Below are 22,414 nucleotides of genomic sequence, written 5' to 3'. Positions count from 1 at the left end.
TACCAGTTCCGATCAATCACGGAGTAGCAACCATTGACATGTACAGTCAGTCTATGCTATGCTATGCTATGCTAATACTTATCATTTGTGAAAACTGATTTAGTGGTAACATGCCTACTTCTTACTTGTAAGATGATACAATTTCTGGTTAAAAAATTTCCGATTTTTTTGTTGGTTCTACATTTTACATATTTTTCGGCAATTTTAATCAAACTTTCAAATGGAGCGTTAGTTTCTTGTTCAATGGGATGTTTTCTTCAAATGAGTTTAGTTGTAAGCATATTGGAAACATAAAGAAGTCGACCATTAAGGTTAATTTTAAACTCGTCTCCCATACAAGGACAAACGTGTCCATTTATGAGCCCCCATTCCCATATCCTCGAAACGAGTAAAAATGCTTTTCAATTAAGTGAAGAAACAATTTATCCATACATTTGTGATAAACAATTTTGCGAAACTTCACGTAATTTCTATTTTTCTTTCTTTAAACAAGAAGACATAGAAAAACAAGTGTTTTACTCATTTTTAATATATCGCAATTATTTGTGAAATTCGTTCCAAATCTCAAAACTGAAAGTTTGATTAAAATTGCCAAAAAACATGTGAAATTTAGAACCGAAAAATAAAAAAAAATATCGGAAATGGTTTAACCAGAAATTATTTCATCTTACAAGTAAGGCATGCATGTTACCACTAAATCAATTTTCACAAATGATTAGTATTGTGCACAGACTGAATCAAAAAGAGCTCATGCCTGCCTGAGCGGCTTTTGCAAAAAATATGATAATGATGATTACTAAATTATTTGTTGCTATTTTATGTTATTCTGTAATTTTCCTAGGGATATTCCGAGGAAAATGAATGTCACGATAAGTAAACAATTTTCACGATAAGTATCACATTTTTTTACAGGCATCGTCTCCTGATAAACCGAATAGCGCATGTAAGACCACTTACATGTCAGAGTCCAACCTATATAAATTTTGTATTTCTGCTGAGAGTTTATTAGACCAACCAGCCCATATATTCACATCACATCACATCACAGACACATCAATTTTCCGTAGTCGTATCCTTGTTGAAATCAAATGTTACTGGATTGCATTGCTCATTGATTTATAAAGTGGAGCAAAAAATTTAATCCTAATCAAGCGTCTTCTTGAACCTATAATAATTATTATATAATGAACCAGATGTGTGGAATAGAAAAATAAGTAGTATTTATATGGCGCACATCCTCATATGCTTGTTTAATGATCGTTAACATTCCAAATTCATATATAAAAATGATGCCAATATTCTTCTGAAATGGTGCACGTTTCCCTGAAGCGATCTAGGGCTAAAAAATATTGATTTGACTAATTCAATGGTTGAATAATTGAATTTGAAAATATATTGATATATTGCTTAATACGCTTTTTTTGATGAAAAATGCAAAATTTTCAAACTTTGTCAAAAACTAATCCGGGGGTGCTGCAAATCATTTGAAAACGGCCTCTTTCTACACTTTTCTTGCACTTCAAGACCCATATAACCGCGTCCTTGATCCAGCCAAATTTTTTTTTTGTCGAACAGTGTAATACTGATTAGTATAATAATACCCGAAATTCGAAAATATGTTTTTGGTATAAAAATTTGACGTCTTCACAAACTTCTTTAAGAAAAATATGGAAACTCGACAAGCTAAATGTCAATTTAGTCTTTAGTTGTGTTTGGTTTTTAGCCTTCCTTTTTTGCTCCAGCGGGAGCGAGCGATGGAACCGCAGACAAACTCGTTTGGCATGCAATGCGTAATCGAGTAATATCGGGAGTCTGGTTTGGCTTGATTATATCATGGATCGCATCACCATTATCACTACCGTATCTCACTTACCCAATATCTCTTCATGATAACTGTGCAGATGCAGATGTATATTCGGTCTCTAGTAGCAATGGCTGTGTAACTAACATTCCTTCCCTTTCCCGATGACCGCATTGGGCGTGGCCGGCGCCGTTATTGACTTTTAAACTTTGTGTTCTCGATTTGTGAGTTTTGAGAATGGTTAGCTAATCCCAAGCCTAATTCATTAAATATCTGTACAACTTCGATTATTCTGGTCATGTGCAACTGCGAAGCGGTTATCCATGCTCATGCTCATGCCTAGCCCTTTTTTGTCTTTTAACAAAAAAGTTATCCCGGAGGAAAGAAAATTATGTGAATTATCAGTTCTTTTTGAAACAAAAAATACATTTTCAACCCAAAGCAAGTTGCTAGCACATCTGATCATAAAGGAAAATATGTCCCACCAGATGATACCATCAGAAAAGTTCTAATATGAGGCAAGCATAAAGATACTCTATGCCCAAAGTCAAGACATATTCCCACTCTGAAGATCCTTGATCAATCCATCATTTGACCCCATCGACTCCGGACTAGCAATTCAGAGCTTCATCTTCCCCTGACTGGCGTAACGTCCAAATTAGACAAGATAATGTTGGAATGTGTATATCGTGTGGCAGGCACGAACATATTCTTTGCTCTGGGAATTCGAGAAAATTTCCATCCCGTGAAGATCCTCGACCGGGTTATGAACCCACGACCCTCAGCATACCTTGCTGAATAGCCATGTGTTTACCGCTACGTCCGTTTTTCATAATTTTCGGTGGTTATTTAAAGTACCTCTAATAGACGAAAATGACTCTGCATCGCCACAATCACCACGGAAGCCACCTTCGGTCGATGATACGATCCATGGATAGGGAGGAAAAATACGAGCCTTACTCAAAACTAGTTTTGCATGTTGGCCTCGTGGTGACAAGATATTGGTAGGAGACCAAAAAAAGTAAGTCGACATTCATAATATCGAACTATTCAAAAGTTATTTTTAGTTATGACGAAAAAAAAATGGTATGTATACATTGAAATTATATGAAGCAAGATAATAAGGGTTTATATCGAGACTTGAGGTGACGAGCCATCCAAAGTTTGTTTGAAAATTACATAAACGTATCGTAGTCACGGCCAAAAAATGTTATCACAGGCATGTAACGAGCTCATCAGTTGGCAATCCATTCTCGACTGAACGTGAATATCATTTCGCACAACGCGAACCAAACACGTTTGGTTTTGATTCCGTCTCTCACTACACAGGAGCATGTAACGGATTCAAAAGTGTGGTCTTTGTCTACTTAGTAATAGACTATACACCAGTGGTGGAAAAGTTCGCATCACGAAGCAGCTCACGAGTGTATACCAACGCGTAACAAACATCACCGTCTCGCGAACTGGCTAGGTGTAAGTCCGCACCCGTCTGCTCGGGAGAACATGTTAAAAGAAGTAGCACAAACTCGGGATGGTTTACTCGCGAGTAACCGAGCAAAGTGTGATTAATTATGGTTTTGACAGACAAATTAATTGTATAACCATCAAATCGACAGTAAACTACTAGTTTGTAGTCAAAAACCCTTGGAAACCATAAATCTCGAAGGGGAAGCAGCTTTTTTCCCAAAAGCACAATATGACTCTGAGCAGCTCTGAACTCGTTTGCGAATCACTTTTAGCTTCGGTTACTCGGGAGCACGACAGATGCGAGTAAACCAGTACTCTGACGCTCGGGAGCGTTTGGTTTTGTTTTTGTTCCAGTTCAGCAGAACTGTTCGCCACTTTCCATCACTGCTATACACTTCTGCAAAAGTTCAAAACTAAATTAGCTCAAAAGCTATTTTTCCTTCAGAGACTTTTTTTATTTGAACTTTAGTAGTGAAATTTGATAATTCATAATTGCACCTTTGTTAGACACATTATTTTAGTTTCTTCATATAAATGTTCACATAATCTTTCAACGTCTTTGGGCTCCCTTGAAATCCTCACTAAAATGTCCGAAAATTTGACAGAAATATTTCTTTATCATAAGGATTGCAAAAAAGATATGAGAGATACAATTTTCAAACTTTTTTATTCTATAAATTGAATCGCCCTAACATACAGCCCTCGATGGTTGCCGATCTATCCATCTAGGCGAGTGCAGCGGAAAAGCACAGGCTGAAGCGAGTGATACCCACTCTGAATTATTATTGCTTCAATGCATATGCTAGCGCGTCCGCAAAAGTACATTTTCACATGTTCGCAGCGCGTGTTGGCTCCCTGTCACATCGAATGCATCAAATGGCAACGAATCAAATCATGTGCAGAGTGTATAATTCGCACCGAACCTGTCACAGTCGACGTCATCACCTCTAAAACTCAAACCGAATCAACTTGGTGCACTTGGGAACAGCTGTGCCTCGACTAGTGCGTTTTCAATGTTGGATTCGTGGAAAAGGACATGCTGTTAAAAATAATTAATTGTAAATTCTTAGAATCGAGAAAGTATGATAGACATTATTGGTTTTCTTCGAAATAGCAAAAGCTTATTAGAACAATACTAGAGGCCCTGCTGTTAAATAAATGAACTCCTCATCCTCCTACAATAGTGCCCCTAGCCACTCTGTTTGCAATCACCAAAAAGTGCACTATCCGTATTGCTACTCGAAGCTGAAGTGCATCACAAGCGATGCATTTATGATGCTCGACGTTGGTAGCAGGTGGTTTTCTGCACTTTCCAGCTCTAGCCACACAAACTCATTTCTAACTTCAAACACGTTTGCATTGGTAAACCTGTCGTCGCGTCGCCGTGTATCGTCTTGGTGCCTTTAACCAGAAGCACCAAAGGGGCATGCGAATGCAAACAAGTGCATCATCATCATCATGATCTTCCACCTCGTAAACGAAACGATACAAAATTTCACTGACTTGCCACATGCCCGGTTTACGCTAGGCTACGGGCCGTTCCGGATGCGTAGCAACAATTCATAAACATACGCATTGGTAGGTACCTATGTAGTTGCTGACTGTTAGATAGAAAGTTGAATAATTGCGAAATCAATCAGGATCCGGACGGTTGAAATCGCGATTATGACAAAACGGCTGCACTGAGCACATGTTGCTTATTGACCAAAAGACTTGCAGTTTTCACTGTCGTGATTTTCAATTGTTGGGTGATACATGTAGTGAAAATCACTGGATTCTACAGGGGAGGATGGATGGATTTTAACTTTGGTTGTCAGTTAAATAATTTGTTTTGATAAGTTAATTACTATCGGTGATGTTTCGATCCGGCTATAAGAACATTTCAGGTCTAAACAGATGCCACCTGGAGAAGGATCATGTTACGACCACGGATGCGCAGACTGTTGCAAATTTTAAAAATTCAGCTCCCCTATGTTTAACCCTTCTACTTACGATGTTTTTGCACAATTTTTTTACAAGCCCTCAAAAAACTCTTTTATTTTAAAAGTCTGTGCCGATATTGATCATTGGTCATCTAGTTCCGGAGATATTCCAAAGGTTTTTGAGGAACCGACTTTCTTCCATAACCCACGTAAATGTCTCAGGCTACAGATTTTTTCTCATGTTCGATCATACGCTTCTCGAAACAATACTTTAATGAGAGTCTGTGAAAAAATGAAGCAAATTGGCGCAACAGTTTTGGAGTAATAAACATTTTTGTTTCTGGTACCAATCCGGCCGTATAAAGATTTTGAAATATTCAAAAAACATCATTTTGTAATTTTCATATTTCTTGAAGACCACTCAACCGACCATGATTTTTTTCAGAGAAGCTCCTTATAACCTGACATTGTATAGACCACATTCAAAAAACACAAAAAAACAAAATGGCGGTTATAGGATTTTTATATGGGGAATGTCGCCCCCCATCTGAATATCTTCAAAACCATATGACCAATGATCAATATTGACACAGATTCTAAAAATAGAAGAGTATTTTGAAGATTTGTAAATAAATGGTGCAGAAATATCGAAAAACAAAAAAGTTATCACTGTTTGAATAGAGGGTAGAAGGGTTAAACGATATTTTTTAAGATAAATAGCATCCTCTCATAGTTTGAAATGATTCGGAAGAAATTCGACAGTACACACGTTGTTTGAAGTTTATATGGAAATAACCATGATAAATGCCATCCGTTTGAACTCAGCACTCAATCTCTTCGTTATAATATTTTGTGAAAAAGTTCAAAAACTTTCCGAAAGCAAAACCTTTCCAGCAACAACTTTGCCGAAGACCGCATTCTGGTAGAATGTCAGGATAAATTGCTATTCATCATTAGTGGTTCCGGAAAACTTTGTCTTGCCATCAAATAGGCTGAAAAATGGGATGAAATCTTCCATACAAAATGACATTAATTTTTCCCCGTTTTCATAATTATTTCTAAGATTTTCATAAAATTTGTCTACGCGTGAATACGTTGGTACCCTGGACAAATGCAGCAGTGAAAGAATTGTGAAAATTCGTTGTACTGTTTCAAGCCATTTCATGACATACAAACACCATTCCATTTTTATTTATTCAGCTTTTTTAAACCGCTAATGGCTGCCGAAAGCATACTCGCTTTCTGATTGGGATTGATCGATTTGACGTTTGGCTTGGGTCGTTTATATGGAACGGACCCAAATGAAACGTTATATCGTTTGATCCCTACCAGAAAGCGAGCATATTTGCGGCAGCCATTGATGCTCAAAAAAAAGCTGGATATAGATAGAAGACAGAAGATTATAAAGTGGGTTTGCATGAAGCATGCTCATTAGCTGTTCGGCGGAGCTACTGGCAGGATGAATAGGGCTCTATACTGTTTCGATTTCGTATGAGATTTCGACTTTTACTGGCTTTGTTGTTTACACATTTTATGGAGGAGTAAAAGCGAGAGAGAAAGATTTTTGTGTAGAGGCCTATAGATCAAATTATTCCAGTGTACTATGTTCTACTGCAAAAAAGCAGTGTTGCTCTGAAAGTAATTGAATGATAATCTCAACATGGTTTAGACTTTGGAATCATGAATAAAAAATTATCTAGATATTCGACTAAAATAAAATCTACGACAAAGTTGTAGCTGGGAAGATTTTACTTGAGAAGAGTTTGATCACTTTCCCATTATACATTATGGCAAGTAGAAAGAGCAGTGATCACAAAAAAGAAATGAACTTTTCCATAGTAATTTCCATGTAATATTCAAATGGCATGTGAACAACCAAATTTCTCCCAAATCACTTCAAATTTTGGGAAAATGAATTTCGTCATGATTGACACCGTTTAAGCAATGGAGAATAAAAGCGTCAAAATTTACAACAGTTTAATACGCATTCTATCTACAAAAGATCGATAAATACTTCTGTCTTCCTGAGTCCAAATTTGAAACCTGTGTGATATTCTAGCAGAATCCAAAGGAACCTAAACAACATTGGCGTAAGAACAAAAGGGTAAAAAAGGCCGCTCTTCTATGTATCCTCCAGAATTCTTGCATGCTTGTCAACCTTAAATTGATTAAAAAATTTCCAATATACATTAACCTAGCTTGTCGATGTAGAACAATTTTACTTGTTGAATTTTTAGTATTTTTTTTATTAGTGCCCAAAACACACGTCAACAAAAATCTTATTATTGGGAAAAATGTAAGTTTTCAATAAAAATTAAATTATTATTAAAGTTATTTTTTTTCTTCAACATTCTGTGATGTTTTTTTTTCCTAGAGAAATTCCGTGATGCAATTGGCCTTATGGTAAATTTCTTGGCGGAATTCATAAATACTTGCGCATTTCTTTAATGTCTTAAAAATGAATCAAAGTTTAGATCAAAGATTCTGATTTTATGAAAATTCTTGCATTATCCACGACGGAATTATTGATATAGTTGTTTGAAAATTATCTAGAAACATTTTACATCGAGGTTTTCGCTAAATTCCATTAGGATTTTTCACAGGTCAGTTGTGTATGGATATATTCTTGGAATTCAGCAAAACTTTAATATTTACTTTAATTTTTTTCAATAAGAGAACTTTTTGCACTGTTTATGATGAATTCGGTCAAAATTCTTCAAAAAAAAAAAAAAAAATGACCCCTCTTTGTAGGTAGTACTAGGTTTCATGTTTGAATAATTACCCATAACACTAATATTTATTTTTTATAGAAATTCTATTAAAATGAGCGCCAGAAATTTGTAAATGAAGGAAAAAAGCTCTTTTTTCTTCGATTACGTATTTTTTGCCATCGATTACGTATTAAACTTCTATAGGTTACAAAAAGCATCACACCAAAATCGCTTCCTTTTCCCCAAATCAATATTTTCTCACGGTGTGCCAGAAACCGTTATTAACAGAAAAAAATGTCCATGAATTCGGCACCTACCATTCGAAAGATATAGTATTCAAGCATCTTCTCCGTGAATTTGAAAATATTCTAACGAGGGAATGGAAAGTTATAGTGATTTGACGGTTTTAAGCTATTTTGCATGGGATATTCATATGCTTATAAATATTCCTTAACGATGCATCATTATTAACTGGTAAAAAAGCCAAGTAACCATCAGCTTTGCATTAGGCATTCAAAACATGTGATATCCAAGCATCTTTCCTGTAAATTTGGAATCATTACGTCAAGAAAATCAGAAGTTATAGTGATTTGTATATTTACCATTGTTTCTATGAAATCTAAATTAGAGCCTTTTTATGGCTTTTTTATATTAGTGCACAAAATTTACAAATAAAAATGTCCATATGACTGACACTCGGCATTCAAAAGATGATTATTCGAGCATCTTCGCAGCTAGTTTGAGAATACTTTATCAAGAGACAACACAACTAAAGTACTTAGAAGTTTTGGACCTATAATAGAGTAAATTTTGAGTATTAAATTACCACGTTCAATGTTTTTACCACTACTAATTGCAACAAATTCTTATCAATATGTTGATCAATGTGATTTAATAGCGTGATTGACTGCCTACTGTTGCTTCTCCGTTATTACAAGAGCAACTATACATGCAAAAGGAACCAACGGTTGTTACTTAGGATTAGTCGCAGCACTCTCAGTGTGTAAGTAATGGAATTCTCATTCCTTGTACTAAGCAATACCGCGTCCTGCTGTGTCCTAATACATGTAAATTGGGGTTATGGAATAAATATTTAAGAGACACTATCTTTGAGGAAGCCGTTGGAATCCTCTGTGTGGAGTATGGGAATGGTGAAATACATTTTAGTTGATTTTTAATATATGAACTCAGTTGTTATTACCATTGCAGTTACATTGGCCCTTTTTAAATGTTTTTCTCGAACAAATATTGAAGGTTCGGAGAACGTGCACCTTACGTTCTCATAATTTTGTAGACATTTTCAAACTAGTCGATAAATGAATTGAGAGAAGAGAGCAGATTCTCAGTCATTCGTTTTATTCTCAGAATCATTATAATACAATTGAGTATTTCTCTCACAAGATTTTGTGGCGAGAATAGGTTCGGCTTCAGGTTGAAAGTCTAAGCTGAGGCAGTTTGAAGAGTATAGCAATCGACAACGGACGCAAAATGAAGCGCGGTTTCGACGAGTCAACAGGAGATGGTTTGGCGGGAGCTTACGTGGTTTCGGCCGATCACCACGATAGTTCGGAAGAAAGGGAAACATTTATTGTTCCCTTTCTTCCGAACTATCGTGGTGATCGGCCGAAACCACGTAAGCTCCCGCCAAACCATCTCCTGTTGACTCGTCGAAACCGCGCTTCATTTTGCGTCCGTTGTCGATTGCTATACTCTTCAAACTGCCTCAGCTTAGACTTTCAACCTGAAGCCGAACCTATTCTCGCCACAAAATCTTGTGAGAGAAATACTCAATTGTATTATAATGATTCTGAGAATAAAACGAATGACTGAGAATCTGCTCTCTTCTCTCAATTCATTTATCGACTAGTTTGAAAATGTCTACAAAATTATGAGAACGTAAGGTGCACGTTCTCCGAACCTTCAATATTTGTTCGAGAAAAACATTTAAAAAGGGCCAATGTAACTGCAATGGTAATAACAACTGAGTTCATATATTAAAAATCAACTAAAATGTATTTCACCATTCCCATACTCCACACTCTGCACTTCCACGAGAAGTCAATGGGAGTTTGGAAAATTGGAAGTGGTTATATTACAGATTCGTCTTGGTAAACAAAACGCTTAATCACAATAGTCCTAGGGATCATCACATCATTTTCACTGGTTAAACCCTGTTATACCTCTCTTAAAACATAATGAAGTCATCAACATAATGAATAAAATAAAATAAAAAGTAATCCTTTTATATGCACGAAACATGACTGAATCAATATGACGAAACCTTTGATGACAAACTATTCAAAGATTTCGCATGATGAAAATCATGCAGCATCAATCCAAAAAGTAATCTATCAGTATCTAAAGGAAAAGCCGACGCTTATAGTATCCAATAATTCTAGCAACTAAACAAAATATAAGGCTTGTTGTATTTACATATTTTGCAAAACATGAAACAGAATTAATTTCTACAATAAACTCCTGCTAACTATTATTTGAACAAACACATATATAAACGTATCCCCTTCGCTGTCATGAATGAAATGTGAACCACCATATTTAACTTATTTAAAACACTAGCATAAAACGATCTCACTAGTTGATAATCCAACCTCAACTGAGCACAGCCACTTTCAAATTGTTCAGGTTCACCAATATGCTTATTTGGGCCATAACAAAACACTGCCCCGCAAAACGCGCAGAAATGAAACAAAATTCACAAAAACGAACCCATTTGCTTGTGATTTAACGAAACATTGCATTTCTTCAATGTAAGATATAAGTTGAATGCAAATCTGTTAAGTTAATTTGTGTCGAAATTATTAAATGCGTGTTGCGAACACTATTTTAGACGATTAAAAAAAGAATCTAAAGATGAAGGTGAATCGAAGCCAAAACTCAAATTTTCAAGAGCATAAATCTGGAGAACCAAATATCCTTTTTAGCTGAAAACTTAATCGATTGGTCACTAGCTGGTGGTAACCAATCGATTAAGTTTTCAGCTCAATCGGGTGTTTGGTTCTCCAGATTTGTGCTTTTGAAAATTTGAAGTTTGGCTTCAAAACTTCAAAGTACTCTAGTTATGTTGTCTTTTGATAAAATAATCTCAAACTAACTGCGAAGATAATTGACTACCATATCTTTTGAATGCCAAGGGTCATTCCTATAGACATTTTTTTTGTAAATTACGTATACTTTCATAACAAAAGCGTATAAATCAGCCCTAATTTAGACTTCACAGAAATAATCATAAAAATACAAATCACTGTAACTTCAGATTTTTTCGACGTAATGATTTCAATTTTGCAGAGAAGGTGATTGGATATCACATGTTTCGAATGCTCAATATAAAATTGGTGATAACTTGGCTGGTTTACAAGTTAATAATGATGCACCGTTGGGGAATATTTATAAGCATGTGAATTTCCCTTCCAAAATAGCTCAAAACTTTCAAATCACGATAGTTTTCGATTCCCTCGTTAGAATATTTTCAAATTCACGGAGAAGATGCGTGAATACTATATCTTTCGAATAGTAGGTGCCAAATTCATGGACATTTTTTTCTGTTAATAACGGTTTCTGGCACACCGTTTTCTACAATTCCTTCAAAATTTATTTTGAATGCATTTACTTTGAATTTACTTTTTAGTTCACCTTTTTTTTTACCAAATATCACATAAAATTGTAACGTGGTAACAAAGAATAAATTATAATTGAAGTAATGGATAAATATCCACGTGCTCAGGTGGGATTCGAACCCACGACTCTTATATACATGCTACTACATGCGTGCGTATTAAGATTTGGCTTATTTTTCGAAAGTTCTCAAAACCAAAAATTCGTGTGCTATACTGAATTCAAATAAAAAAAAAAGAACCACAACGTTTGTGCCAAATATATCAAAATTTAGAGGTGGCACAAGCGTCTTGATGGCAAATTTTCAAGTTATAAAATATGACCTTCATTGAAGTCACCATAACTTTGTTATATTTCAACCATTTTTAACACTTTTGGAACCAATATTTACAAAATTTCATTTATGAATGTTTTGTAGAACATCAATTTTGTCCAAAATCATAACTAGTTTTAGTTAAAAGTAGATTTCTTCAAAATTTTACCCATTTTACTAAAAAAGTCATCTTTGTTTGACAATAACTTCATGAAAACTCAACCAAATCTTATTCTTTTTATATACTTTTGAAGCTAATTTAAACTGTGTATACAACATTTTTCGCTAAAAAATGGATTTGTCTTAGTAATTTAAACAAAAAATACCCAAAATCATGAATTTTTAATGATAAAAATTAACAAAAACTGCTCAAAAAATGACATAGAGAAATTTTCTTTTAACTAAGACTAGCTTTGATTTGAGACAAATTTGTTGTTTCACAAACTTTTATAAATTTCACTTATTAAAGAATGGTGCTAATGGTCAAAAGTAACGGACTCCAATGAAGGTCATATTTTATAACTTGAAAATTCGCCTTCATGACGCACTTCATACACCACCTCTAAATTTTAAAATCTTTAGCTTAAACTATGAGGTATTTCTTTTTGTGTGATTTGAATTCACTAGAGCACATGAAGCTTTGGTTTTGAGAACTTTCGAAAAATAAGCCGCACCCTAGTGCGTATGTGATGGCTGCACTGTTGAGATTTGAATTCAAAACTGGAAACCTTCTGAGATATTGGGTCACGAAGTTGCTCGGTAGCTTCGTTGGTAAAGCACTCGTCTTGCATGCAAGAATCGTGGGTTCGAATCCCACCTGAGCACGTGGTTTTTTTTCATAATTTCACTCAGAATTTATCCATTTTTATCACGCGTAGTGATTTTATTAACTTATCAGCTATGCGGGTTGGATTACCGAATAACTCAATGTATCCTTTCAGAGTTTTAATAGTTGCAGGAATTAAACAGGATCGCTAGTAATCAGAAACAAATTCTTGATTTTTATCACCAGAAATTGCTCAAATGATCGTAGAATATGAAAATTGCACAAATGATCAATTTAAATATCCCGTGACATTTTTTCTTAAAGTCTTAAAAAAAAAAATCTCTTGTGAGTTCATTGAAAAAATTTCGTAGTTGTTGCTTTAGGAATTCAGAAAATCTTCAGGATTCGAGTGGAAAACAGTATATAAAAATCTTGGATGAATACTTTATGGATTCCCTTTATGTCTGTTTTCTTTTTTAACAATTCATGGAAAAGATCTACAGAAATAGCTGAAAATGTTCATAATTTAATTCGTAGATTAATTAATTTGCGAGGAAATCTCTTAAGAAATTTCTCGGTAAAGTTTCTGAAAAAAATGCTATAGGATTTTTTGATGGATTGAGAAAAAGCTGGAAATCCTTGTGAATATTGGGTAGAATGTTTCGACGTTTGAAAAGAAATTTGTGAAATTCTTGAGCTTGTAAAAATTTAAGTTGTTCCGAAAAAATGCAACCAGAATAGCTGAAGGTATCCTAATCCGTGACAAACTTCTTGAATATTTGTTTGAAACTCTCTAAGGAAAGTTGGGAAATCTTCTAGGGACATTTCTCTTGTAATAACAAATATTTTTTTTAGTTTTTGAGATATTTTTGAGCAAGCAATAGATATTTTCACAGAAATGTGACGAAGTAATATCTAACTAAACTTTTATTGCAATCTGTAAACAGCCCTGAAGAATTGTTAGGGAAGAATGCTCATAACTAAGTCTTGAATAATATTTGCATAGAAAGTCTCAGAAATCCAGTTAACTATTTCCAGAATGAAATATTTAAAATTTGATAACTATAGAAAAAAATTGAGAAACATCAGGAGCTATCTTTAGGATAATTCTTAGAGAAATTAGATAATTTAACAATCCTTTCAGGAGCACCTTGAGAAATTTTTGGGAGATCACCTGAGAGAGTTTCCATAGTCAGTTAAACAAATATTGGATAGAAACACACAAAAATCTGGAGAAACTTCAAAAGAAATGCTGAAAATAGGTGAAATTTATGGAAAACTTTGGCAGTAATCGCTTTAAGAGTTAATTATAGATTTGGTGAAGCAATTTCTGGAAAATGCATGGTACTCTTTAATGACCGAAAGATCTCTCAAATCATCAATGGGAATTTATATGAAAAAATCTTGAGGAATTTAGCATAAATTTATCAAATAATTTGAATTGTCTCCAAAAATTCCTAACATCACAACTTTTTCATGCCAGAGTGGTACCAGAAATATTTCTCAAAAACGGTTGCAAAAATTTGCTTGATTTTTTTTTTCACAACAAACTTTGATCTAAGTATTGTTTAAAAAAAAGGAAAATCAATCATGAGAAAAATATTGTAGCTTGAAATATTTGAATGGGTGAGTGCTACGTTTCGGTTCTTCAAAGTCTTTCAGAAAATTTCCAGTACTAATTGATGAATGATCAAACACATTCTTAAAAAAGTAGAGCTACCTGAGAACTTGTAAAAAAGTGGTGCGAAAATATCGAAAAACTATATGCTTTCTGAGAATTGTGATGGAGTAATATCTAAATGAACTTTGACTGGAATCTGTAAAAAGCCCCGAAGACTTGTCAGGGAATAATGCTCATGAATTTTGAGAGATGTCTGCAGAGTAAGTCTCCGAAAATCTATTTGAAGATTTCCAGAATGAAATTTTGTAAGATATGTTTTCTACAAAAAAGTTATGAGAAACATCAGGAGGAATTAGATAATTTGACAATTGTTTTAGGAACACCTCATGAAATTTTTGGGTGATCAACTGAAAGAGCTCCTAAGTTAATTAAACATATGTTGGTGAAAAGCATAAACAAATCTGGAGAAACTTCAAAATAAATGTTGAAAAATATGAGGGAAATATTTGGATAAATGTGGCAGCTAGAGCAATTTCCGAAAGATTAGTGATTTTCTGGAGGTATTTAAGCATGTTCAGAGAATCAATACGGATGTTTCTGAAAATAATCCTAGAAAAATCACTGCTCAATTTCTGTACTCTTTCTATGAGGAATTAATTTGAAGAGGAATCCCAGAAATTATTTAAAGAATCATTGTGTATTTAAATTAACAAAGGGAGTTAATAGGAAAATTTTGGAGGAATTTTGCAGGAATTTTTCAAAACAACTATCTCCATAATTCTTAAAATTACAATTGTTTTTTTTTTAAATTTTCAAGTGTTTAAAGCTAGAGTGGTTCCAGAAATATTTCTCAAAAACAGTTGCATAAATGTGCTTCATTTTTTCACAATGAACTCTGATTTGGTATTGATTCAAAAAGTAAAACTAACCATGGAAAAAACAAATAGCAGAAATGAGCTCTCTGCCAATAATTGTGCAAATGTTCATAAAGCTCTAAGCTAAAAAGTATATGAGTTAAACCACTTCAATCTCCTTCCTCAGAATTACTCTCCTGATCAGTTTTCCCCCTTAATAACTATTTCATGCTAGTGATAGTGCTAGTCATCGGAAAATTTTCCCCATTTAGTACATGCATATTTAATTATACAGTTCCACTTACATCAAGGGGTAAAATGTTCTACCAACAAAGGCGAACCACCCGCTGCTGGATATACAATCAATAAATCATATCGTACGCGGAATCAACTTTCCAACGTGGAAATCATCAACTCGGGGGAAATGGGAGCATGGAGTGATGTATGCCGCTTTTTCATAACTCACGTAATGTTGAATCTTGAACATATCAGAAAAAAAAATGATGAAACACGATGCGTTGAATTGGAAGACCCCCCAACGACGACAGGTACAACAGTAGGTTACCTGTAGGGGGCGATGATTGATTGCTCGGAGTTGTGCGCGCCAAACCGAGACCCTACAAAAATCAAATTGGTTGTGTCCGTCCACCACGTCACGTTATCTATCAGCACAGTGCTCGATGCTTTCAGCAATTGCACCGAACGCAACAAAAGGGCGGCTTGTAGCAGGTTGACCTGAATTCCATACGCCACCAACTCCGAGTTACTAGATGGCTGTGATGGCTGGTTAAATTTTTCCAGCGAGCCCTCAACTGTCAGGCTGAAATTACTTGTCGTAACACTCCGCCGGAGCATTGGCTCGTTAGAGGCTCAATTCACAAGAATGGTCGATATTATTTAATTATAATTGGTTTCCATGTGGGAAACCGTACAATGCAATCGTCGACAGTCGTATTAAGGGTGGCTTCGCGGCGATAGAGACCATTGTTCCAACAACTGTGCAACTCCGATTGAAGGGCCTCGCAATAATGCAGCAGTTCCAACATAATTGAGTCCAATTACCTGAGAATGAAATGATGGTGTTGACTTGCACTGGAAGCACTGGTTCTCCGTCGGTGGCGATGACTGTGAGGCCGTGTCCTTCAATGGTGACTTGGGCTGGGCAAACAGAGGCAAAGGCGTTGATCATACGGAATCGATAACGGCGGCCAGGGGTGATGGTAAAGATTTCGAGAGGAGTGTTGGTCATGAAACCGGTGTTGGGGTCACGGAACTGTCCCTTGCCGTTGATGAGCAGCGATTCGGGATCCTGACCGGTGTTGACGGCGAGACGACCTGGGTACCGTTCGGCGGCATCTTCATGGAGCCAATCGCTTACCAGCATAATGTGCGTGGTCAGATCGAAGTCGTACAGGTGGGAGTTGGGGTCACGGGACGGAGGCTGGCGGACGACGATGCTGCCGTACAGACCATCCAGCTTCTGGAGACCGGTGTGAGCGTGCCAGAAGTGAGTACCTGCATTACCAGTCCATTGGTATCTGAAATAGTTGAAATGGTGGAATTTAGTTGTTGTTCTCTGAGGTGAAGCTGTTCAACGTACCTGAAGGTGTTTCCTTGTTGGATGGGGCACTGCGTCACGAACGGGACACCATCGTAGTACTGGGTTCCTCGCTGCCAGATTCCGTGCCAATGAATGGTCAACTCCATACCTTCCATGTGGTTCTCGACATCGATCACAACTCGGTCGTTCTCGCACACCTGAATACTCGGGCCGGGAATCATACGGTTGATGGTCAGGATACCTCGCTCGACACCATCGGCCAACACGCACTGACAGTGGCTCCATACGGTGTTGGTGGCATTCGGGGTACATACTTGACAGGCCCTGGAAGGAAGAACATAATTGATTATAAGAATAAATGCTCTTCTATGATTCCGTAGACAGCTAAAACGACAGACAAACAGACGCAATACTTAGAACAAAATCCATTCAATCCATCTCCAATTTCATACCATCATCATCTGGTGGTCATGAGTTGTCGATGGAAATTCCATCAGTGTTACGTCTATTAATCTGTGGCTAAACTTACGCTCCCAAAACGGTGTAGTATTCGGCGGTGAAGTGATAGTAGCAAATCCTTGGAGGTTCTCCTTCACGGCAAGCTCGGGCACACTCATCGGGCGCGGAAAGGCTTGGGTTACGTCTCAGTTCGGCGGTGGCGCTGCTGCTGAAGTCCAAATGGCGGAACGGCGATCGTGGGTTTGCGTTGGCAATCGATGGGAACCCACTGGCTAGGGATCCAGCGGATGGCACTCGTGGCTGCGTCAGAGGCAGAGCCTGGGGACCACTCTTGGTCAGTGACGGATGTGTCTGCACCAGACCATGTGTGGCCTGATAGTAGTTCTTCGGGGCGGGAACGGCATCGGCAACCTGTGATGACCACCATGATGAAGCAGGTGTCTGATCATCTGTAGTGAAATGAACAAAGAAAGAGAATGCATACGATTAGCATTTAGCTTGGCTAATGAGAATGAACATTCTAATCACACGTGTACACCCGGAGTGGCAAATAGGAATCATGCTCGGACAATGACGACCAGTTTGTTAATTAGCTACCACCTGGCGTAATCAGAGGGCTCTCGTATCGCCAGATCTCTGCTCAATCACAAGGGAGTTTTGCACTCTGACTGGGGTCTCGTTTGCCTTCTACGGATGGGTTGGCGACAAGTGGCCCAGATTGCTAGGTACCTGCTTGCATGCTCTCGATTCGTCTCAGGAAATGTGAGCTGCTTAGTCAGTCCTATTCAAATCGATCGTTGAATGAAGTGGTTAGGCTTACTCTCTGATGCATGGGGAAGGGAGGATGAGGCAGAGTGAGCTGTGGGGTATAATTGTAGACCCCTTTTACAATCTATTACGACAGTGTGCCATTTGTCACTGGGCTAGTCGAACATTGTGCCTGGCAAATGCATGCTCGGTTGCGAAGAGGAAATGGGTCCTTTGACTTGAGGGTGGTATGCATTGCGCTTGAGAAACATTGATGTGGTTGTATTTGATACTATTATACGAATCTATTAATTGAAAAACATCATTTTAATTGCAAAAGCATATAATAAATTACGTTAAAATGTTCAAGGTTTAGTGCTGTTGTAATATATGTTTAAAACTTTTCTAACGCAGTGGAAGTAATTTTTGGAATTGTTAAAAATGGTCATACTTTTATCAAAAGGTTAATGATATTCATTTTTTTAACTCTTAGCTTTATACAGTCGCCTCTATACATCTCGATATCGAAGGGACCATCAAGATAGGAAGAGATCGAGACAAAGAACAAATTTTTGATGAATACTAGATTCAAAAACACTCCATTTCCAAGGAAGTAATACATAATCAAACGTCATTTTGCGCTCCTACTATGTTTTGAATCTCAGAACATTGGTCTAGTAACCTTCGATATTGGTCGTATCGACATACGGAGAGAAAATTGAGAACAAAACTCAACAGAAACACATCGAGATATGGAGATATCGAGATAAGGAGGATGTCGAGATATGGAGAGTGAAAATGTATGCAGACTGAAGGGATTTATGAAATCATCGACATAGGGAGAGATATCGAGATGTAGAACATCGAGATGTGGAGAGTCGACTGTAAGATGTTTTTAAACATAGATGGTATTTGGTAGGTGATATCACAAGAGTTTTCTTAAAAAATGCGGTATATCATTTTTTGACAGTTCCATTACAGTATTAACTAATTGATTTTCTTTTTCTTGAATTTTTCAGTAAAATAATCATCTTTCCTGAGCTATTAATGTGTTTATTCGAACAAATTGTTATGAAAATTTCCCAGAACTTCAGCAATTTTTTTTGCATAAGATGAAAAGTAATAACGATAAGAGTTATTTGACCAAAACTTCAAATAACTCTAATCGTTATTACTTTTCATCTTGTGCAAAAAATGTGCTAAAAAAAACTCTGAGCCTGAAAACTTATGATTTTATCTTGTAAAAATATATAGTTTTTCTCAAAGACCAGATACAAATTTATCATACTTTCTTTTCCTCTAAAAGTCTAAAAATTGACTTGAGCGACCTTCTTAAAAGGGATGGGCAAATCAACTCTTTTTAGTGAACCGATCCGATCCGAATCACTCACTTTAGTAAATCGGATCTTTTCAACGGTTCAGTGACTCACCAGCTCGCAAAGAAAGGACGAACTGAACCGAGTGAACGGATCCAACGGTTCATTCCGTGTCGGGCGACTCGCGACGATCTACGATTGTTTGCTTCCTCATTCTTCGTACATTTTCACCCCGGAAACTCACGATTCGACCGGACACGAACACGACATTCGGCAGATTTCTGCTACCCGAACCAAACGAAAAATGCCAACTATGCACTTCGCCGTTCCGGTGGGCATTTTATTCTTTATCTTTCGTTTGCCTGTAATGCAAGTGGGCGGGGCAAATTTGTCTGTCTCTACGCTGAGAGCGCTGAGAGCACGGAGCAGCAGCAAAGTGTGATTGCATGAGTGACGTGGCGCGCAAAGCAAGGCAAGTGTTAAGGATTATAATAAAACCGAGATACGAACGAAAGGGAATAGGTAAGAAGAATAAGTTCGTTTTTATCTGATCCGTTGTGTGAATGCTGGTCAAATGAACCTATTCTCGCCAAAAAAGAGCCACGGATCACTCGTTCAATTGAGCGATTCGATTCTTTTAAATGGCTTCGATTCGTTTTGCCCATTTAAACTTCTTATGTTAATTGGTGTAACCAGATTGGAACATAGCTGGACAAATCCTTAGAGAAAAAATCTTCATGAAACCCTGAAGTGATTCTAGAATTATTGTTTGAAAAATTCCCGGAAGAATCACATAAGAAATCTGCTGGAGGAATCCTTGAAGCCAGATTTTGAGAAAATTTAAGTGAAATATTTATAAGAGCTCTTTTAGGTGACAGTTTTCTATAAAGAAATTGCTGCAGGGATTTTCGAAAAAAATCTGAATAAAACCTAGGAATAATTGCAACAAGTACTAATAATAAAATTATTTGGAAAAAATGTAGACATTGTTTGTACAAATCAGAAAGAAATCTTTTGATATATACTTGAACAATTTATTGATAATATCTATGGAAAAATGCTACTAAATACCCCACGGAGAAAATTCTGACGATTTTTCTCAATCATTAAGAATTGTCTGTTGTTGTAGTCTGTTGGAGGATTTCCGTCAGAATTTCTAAAAAAATCCTTGACAGAACCACTCGGGGAACTCTCAAATGAAATCTTTTTTTCTAACGAAATTTGTAGTCCTCGGCTAGTTTATTTGGAGACGAACGGCTTAACTTCCTTATGAATTCGTCTCAATAGATACCTGGAGAAACCTCTGTAGAACCTGGACTTTATATAGAAATTCCTATTTTATTTTCTACAATACAGAAACGCCCGGACATTGTTTAAGATTTTGGAAGTATATCTCTCGGAATTCTTGGATGAGTTTCAGGAGAAATTCTATTTCTTTCTAGTTGTATCAAGATTTTTTTTGTAATACTCCCTGAAGTAATTTATCGGCCACCTCTATATTTTCGTAACGCTTTTTGAATAAAAATATTAAAAAATGTACTAGGCAAAAAAATTTGGAAATATCGGTAAAGAAACGTTTGAAGCGGAACCCTTGAAACAGAATTGTTGAAATAATCCTTAGCTAGATTCTTTTAGGATTTCTTAATCATGGAAAAATCCTTGCATAAAATTCCAGAAAAAACCTGGAGAAATTTTAATTGAAATTTCTCAAGAAATTCCTACTTGATTTATGAAAGAAATTTTGGGAGAACCCCCCGTAGAGTTTTTATTGTAGGGTTTGAAACAATCAGAAATATTTCTAATGAAGAATGAATCTTTGAAGAAACTCTGGCAAAATCCTGGAAAGATTTTGAAAGAATAAAAGAGGTGGAGAAATTTCTCGAAAAATTCATAGCTATATCCTTTTTTAAACATGGAAAAAAAAAAATTATAGTACATATTTTTGAAATCAAGAAATGCCTATTGGAGATCTCAGACAAATGTATGTATGAAATTCTCAAAAATAAAACCCAGGGGAACCCTTAAAGAGAACTCTTCGAAAAATGCTTCATAAGTTGGGTTATATATCCGATGGAATTTTTCAAGGAACACTTGAATAATATTTGGAATAAAGCCTTAAGTAAATCTGGGGCAACCACTCGGATTAATTTTGATGATTTTTTTTTTTTATTAATCGCATAGCACTGATGAGTGTGTTAGCCATTTGAAATATTGATCAAATGTTATTTCGGCCTAACGACACTTTCGGCTTAACAACCCTCTCGTCCTTACGACCCTTTCGGACCAATTACCCTTTTGGCTAAGTTAAGCTAAGAAACAGGCTCCGATCCAGTGGGGAAGTGTTGTCAATAATATGAATAAGAAGAAGAAGTAAAATAAAGAAGGGAAAAAGATGAAGAACCATAAGATGAAGAATAAAAGGGAGAAAAAGAGAAAATAATAGTAGAAGAAGAAAATAAAGAAGGAAAGAGAGAAGATGAAAAATTATTAGAAGAATAGGAAGTTATGGAAAGCAACAATTGATCCGATGAAACAATATTTCCAAAATATTTGAAATAAATAATATCGGAGCAAACTAGCCAATATATAGTTAAACATCATCAGCATCGACCAAGACTTGAACTTGCTGAATACCACCCTTCTTTCGGGGAAAAACTCCAACACGTTTTCCCCGTACCCTCGGCGGCGGATAATGGATGCTCTCAGCGAACATCAGCCGCTTGATGGAAATGCAAAATAGGTTCGATATGTAGAGGCAGCATGTTGCACCTGACTGGAGGCTCTACACCGCCGCACTATTGGTTATTGATCACACATATGGCTCCAACCGGCAACAACGAATGTGGTTGTCTGTAGCAGGTTACACGTCTCATAGCACCACCACCAGGCATGATATACAGTATTGGACAAAGTGTTAGCCATTTTTTTAAATTCAAAATTGTGAACTTTATTTATGGACCGATCGAGTGAAATTTTCACAGTTCTTCAGACATAACTCGAATTCCACCATATGTTTTTGGGTGTTTCTGCCAAATGGGAGTTAACAGGATTGATTGAAGTGATTTTTCGACAATTTTAGAATTTTTCGTCAAAAGTTTCACTTTAATCAAATTGTTAAAACTCGCGATTGGAAAAAGTACTAAAAAATGCATGATAATTTTAAGTAATTTCTGACGTGCAGTGAAATCTTCAGATCTAGGCTACCAAAGTTGATCATTGTTAATGGAAATTCGATAAAGCTAC

The 22,414-nt window shown here is 36.3% G+C and overlaps 1 protein-coding gene and 1 non-coding gene across 3 annotated transcripts in view; one reads left to right on the top strand and one right to left on the bottom strand.

Annotated features, from left to right (window-relative positions):
• Nucleotides 1-22,414, bottom strand: part of LOC23687412 (laccase-1) — a 429,552-nt gene that overhangs the window by 68,865 nt on the left and 338,273 nt on the right. For both annotated transcript variants that reach the window (XM_021842441.1, XM_021842442.1), the window contains exons 2-4: nt 17,179-17,557; nt 16,689-16,973; nt 16,151-16,626 (exon numbers count right to left, since the gene is read on the bottom strand). In XM_021842441.1, the coding sequence (XP_021698133.1) occupies nt 16,151-16,626; nt 16,689-16,973; nt 17,179-17,557 (1,140 nt within the window). The remainder of the gene's footprint in view (nt 1-16,150; nt 16,627-16,688; nt 16,974-17,178; nt 17,558-22,414) is intronic.
• Nucleotides 12,601-12,672, top strand: Trnaa-ugc. The gene has a single exon. It is a non-coding gene; the product is annotated as a tRNA-Ala (tRNA).

The sequence above is a fragment of the Aedes aegypti genome, chromosome 2, assembly GCF_002204515.2.
Source record: "Aedes aegypti strain LVP_AGWG chromosome 2, AaegL5.0 Primary Assembly, whole genome shotgun sequence".
NCBI classification, from domain to species: domain Eukaryota; kingdom Metazoa; phylum Arthropoda; class Insecta; order Diptera; family Culicidae; genus Aedes; species Aedes aegypti.
Note: the sequence above shows the minus strand (reverse complement) of the source record. Positions and strands in the feature narration are given on the sequence as shown.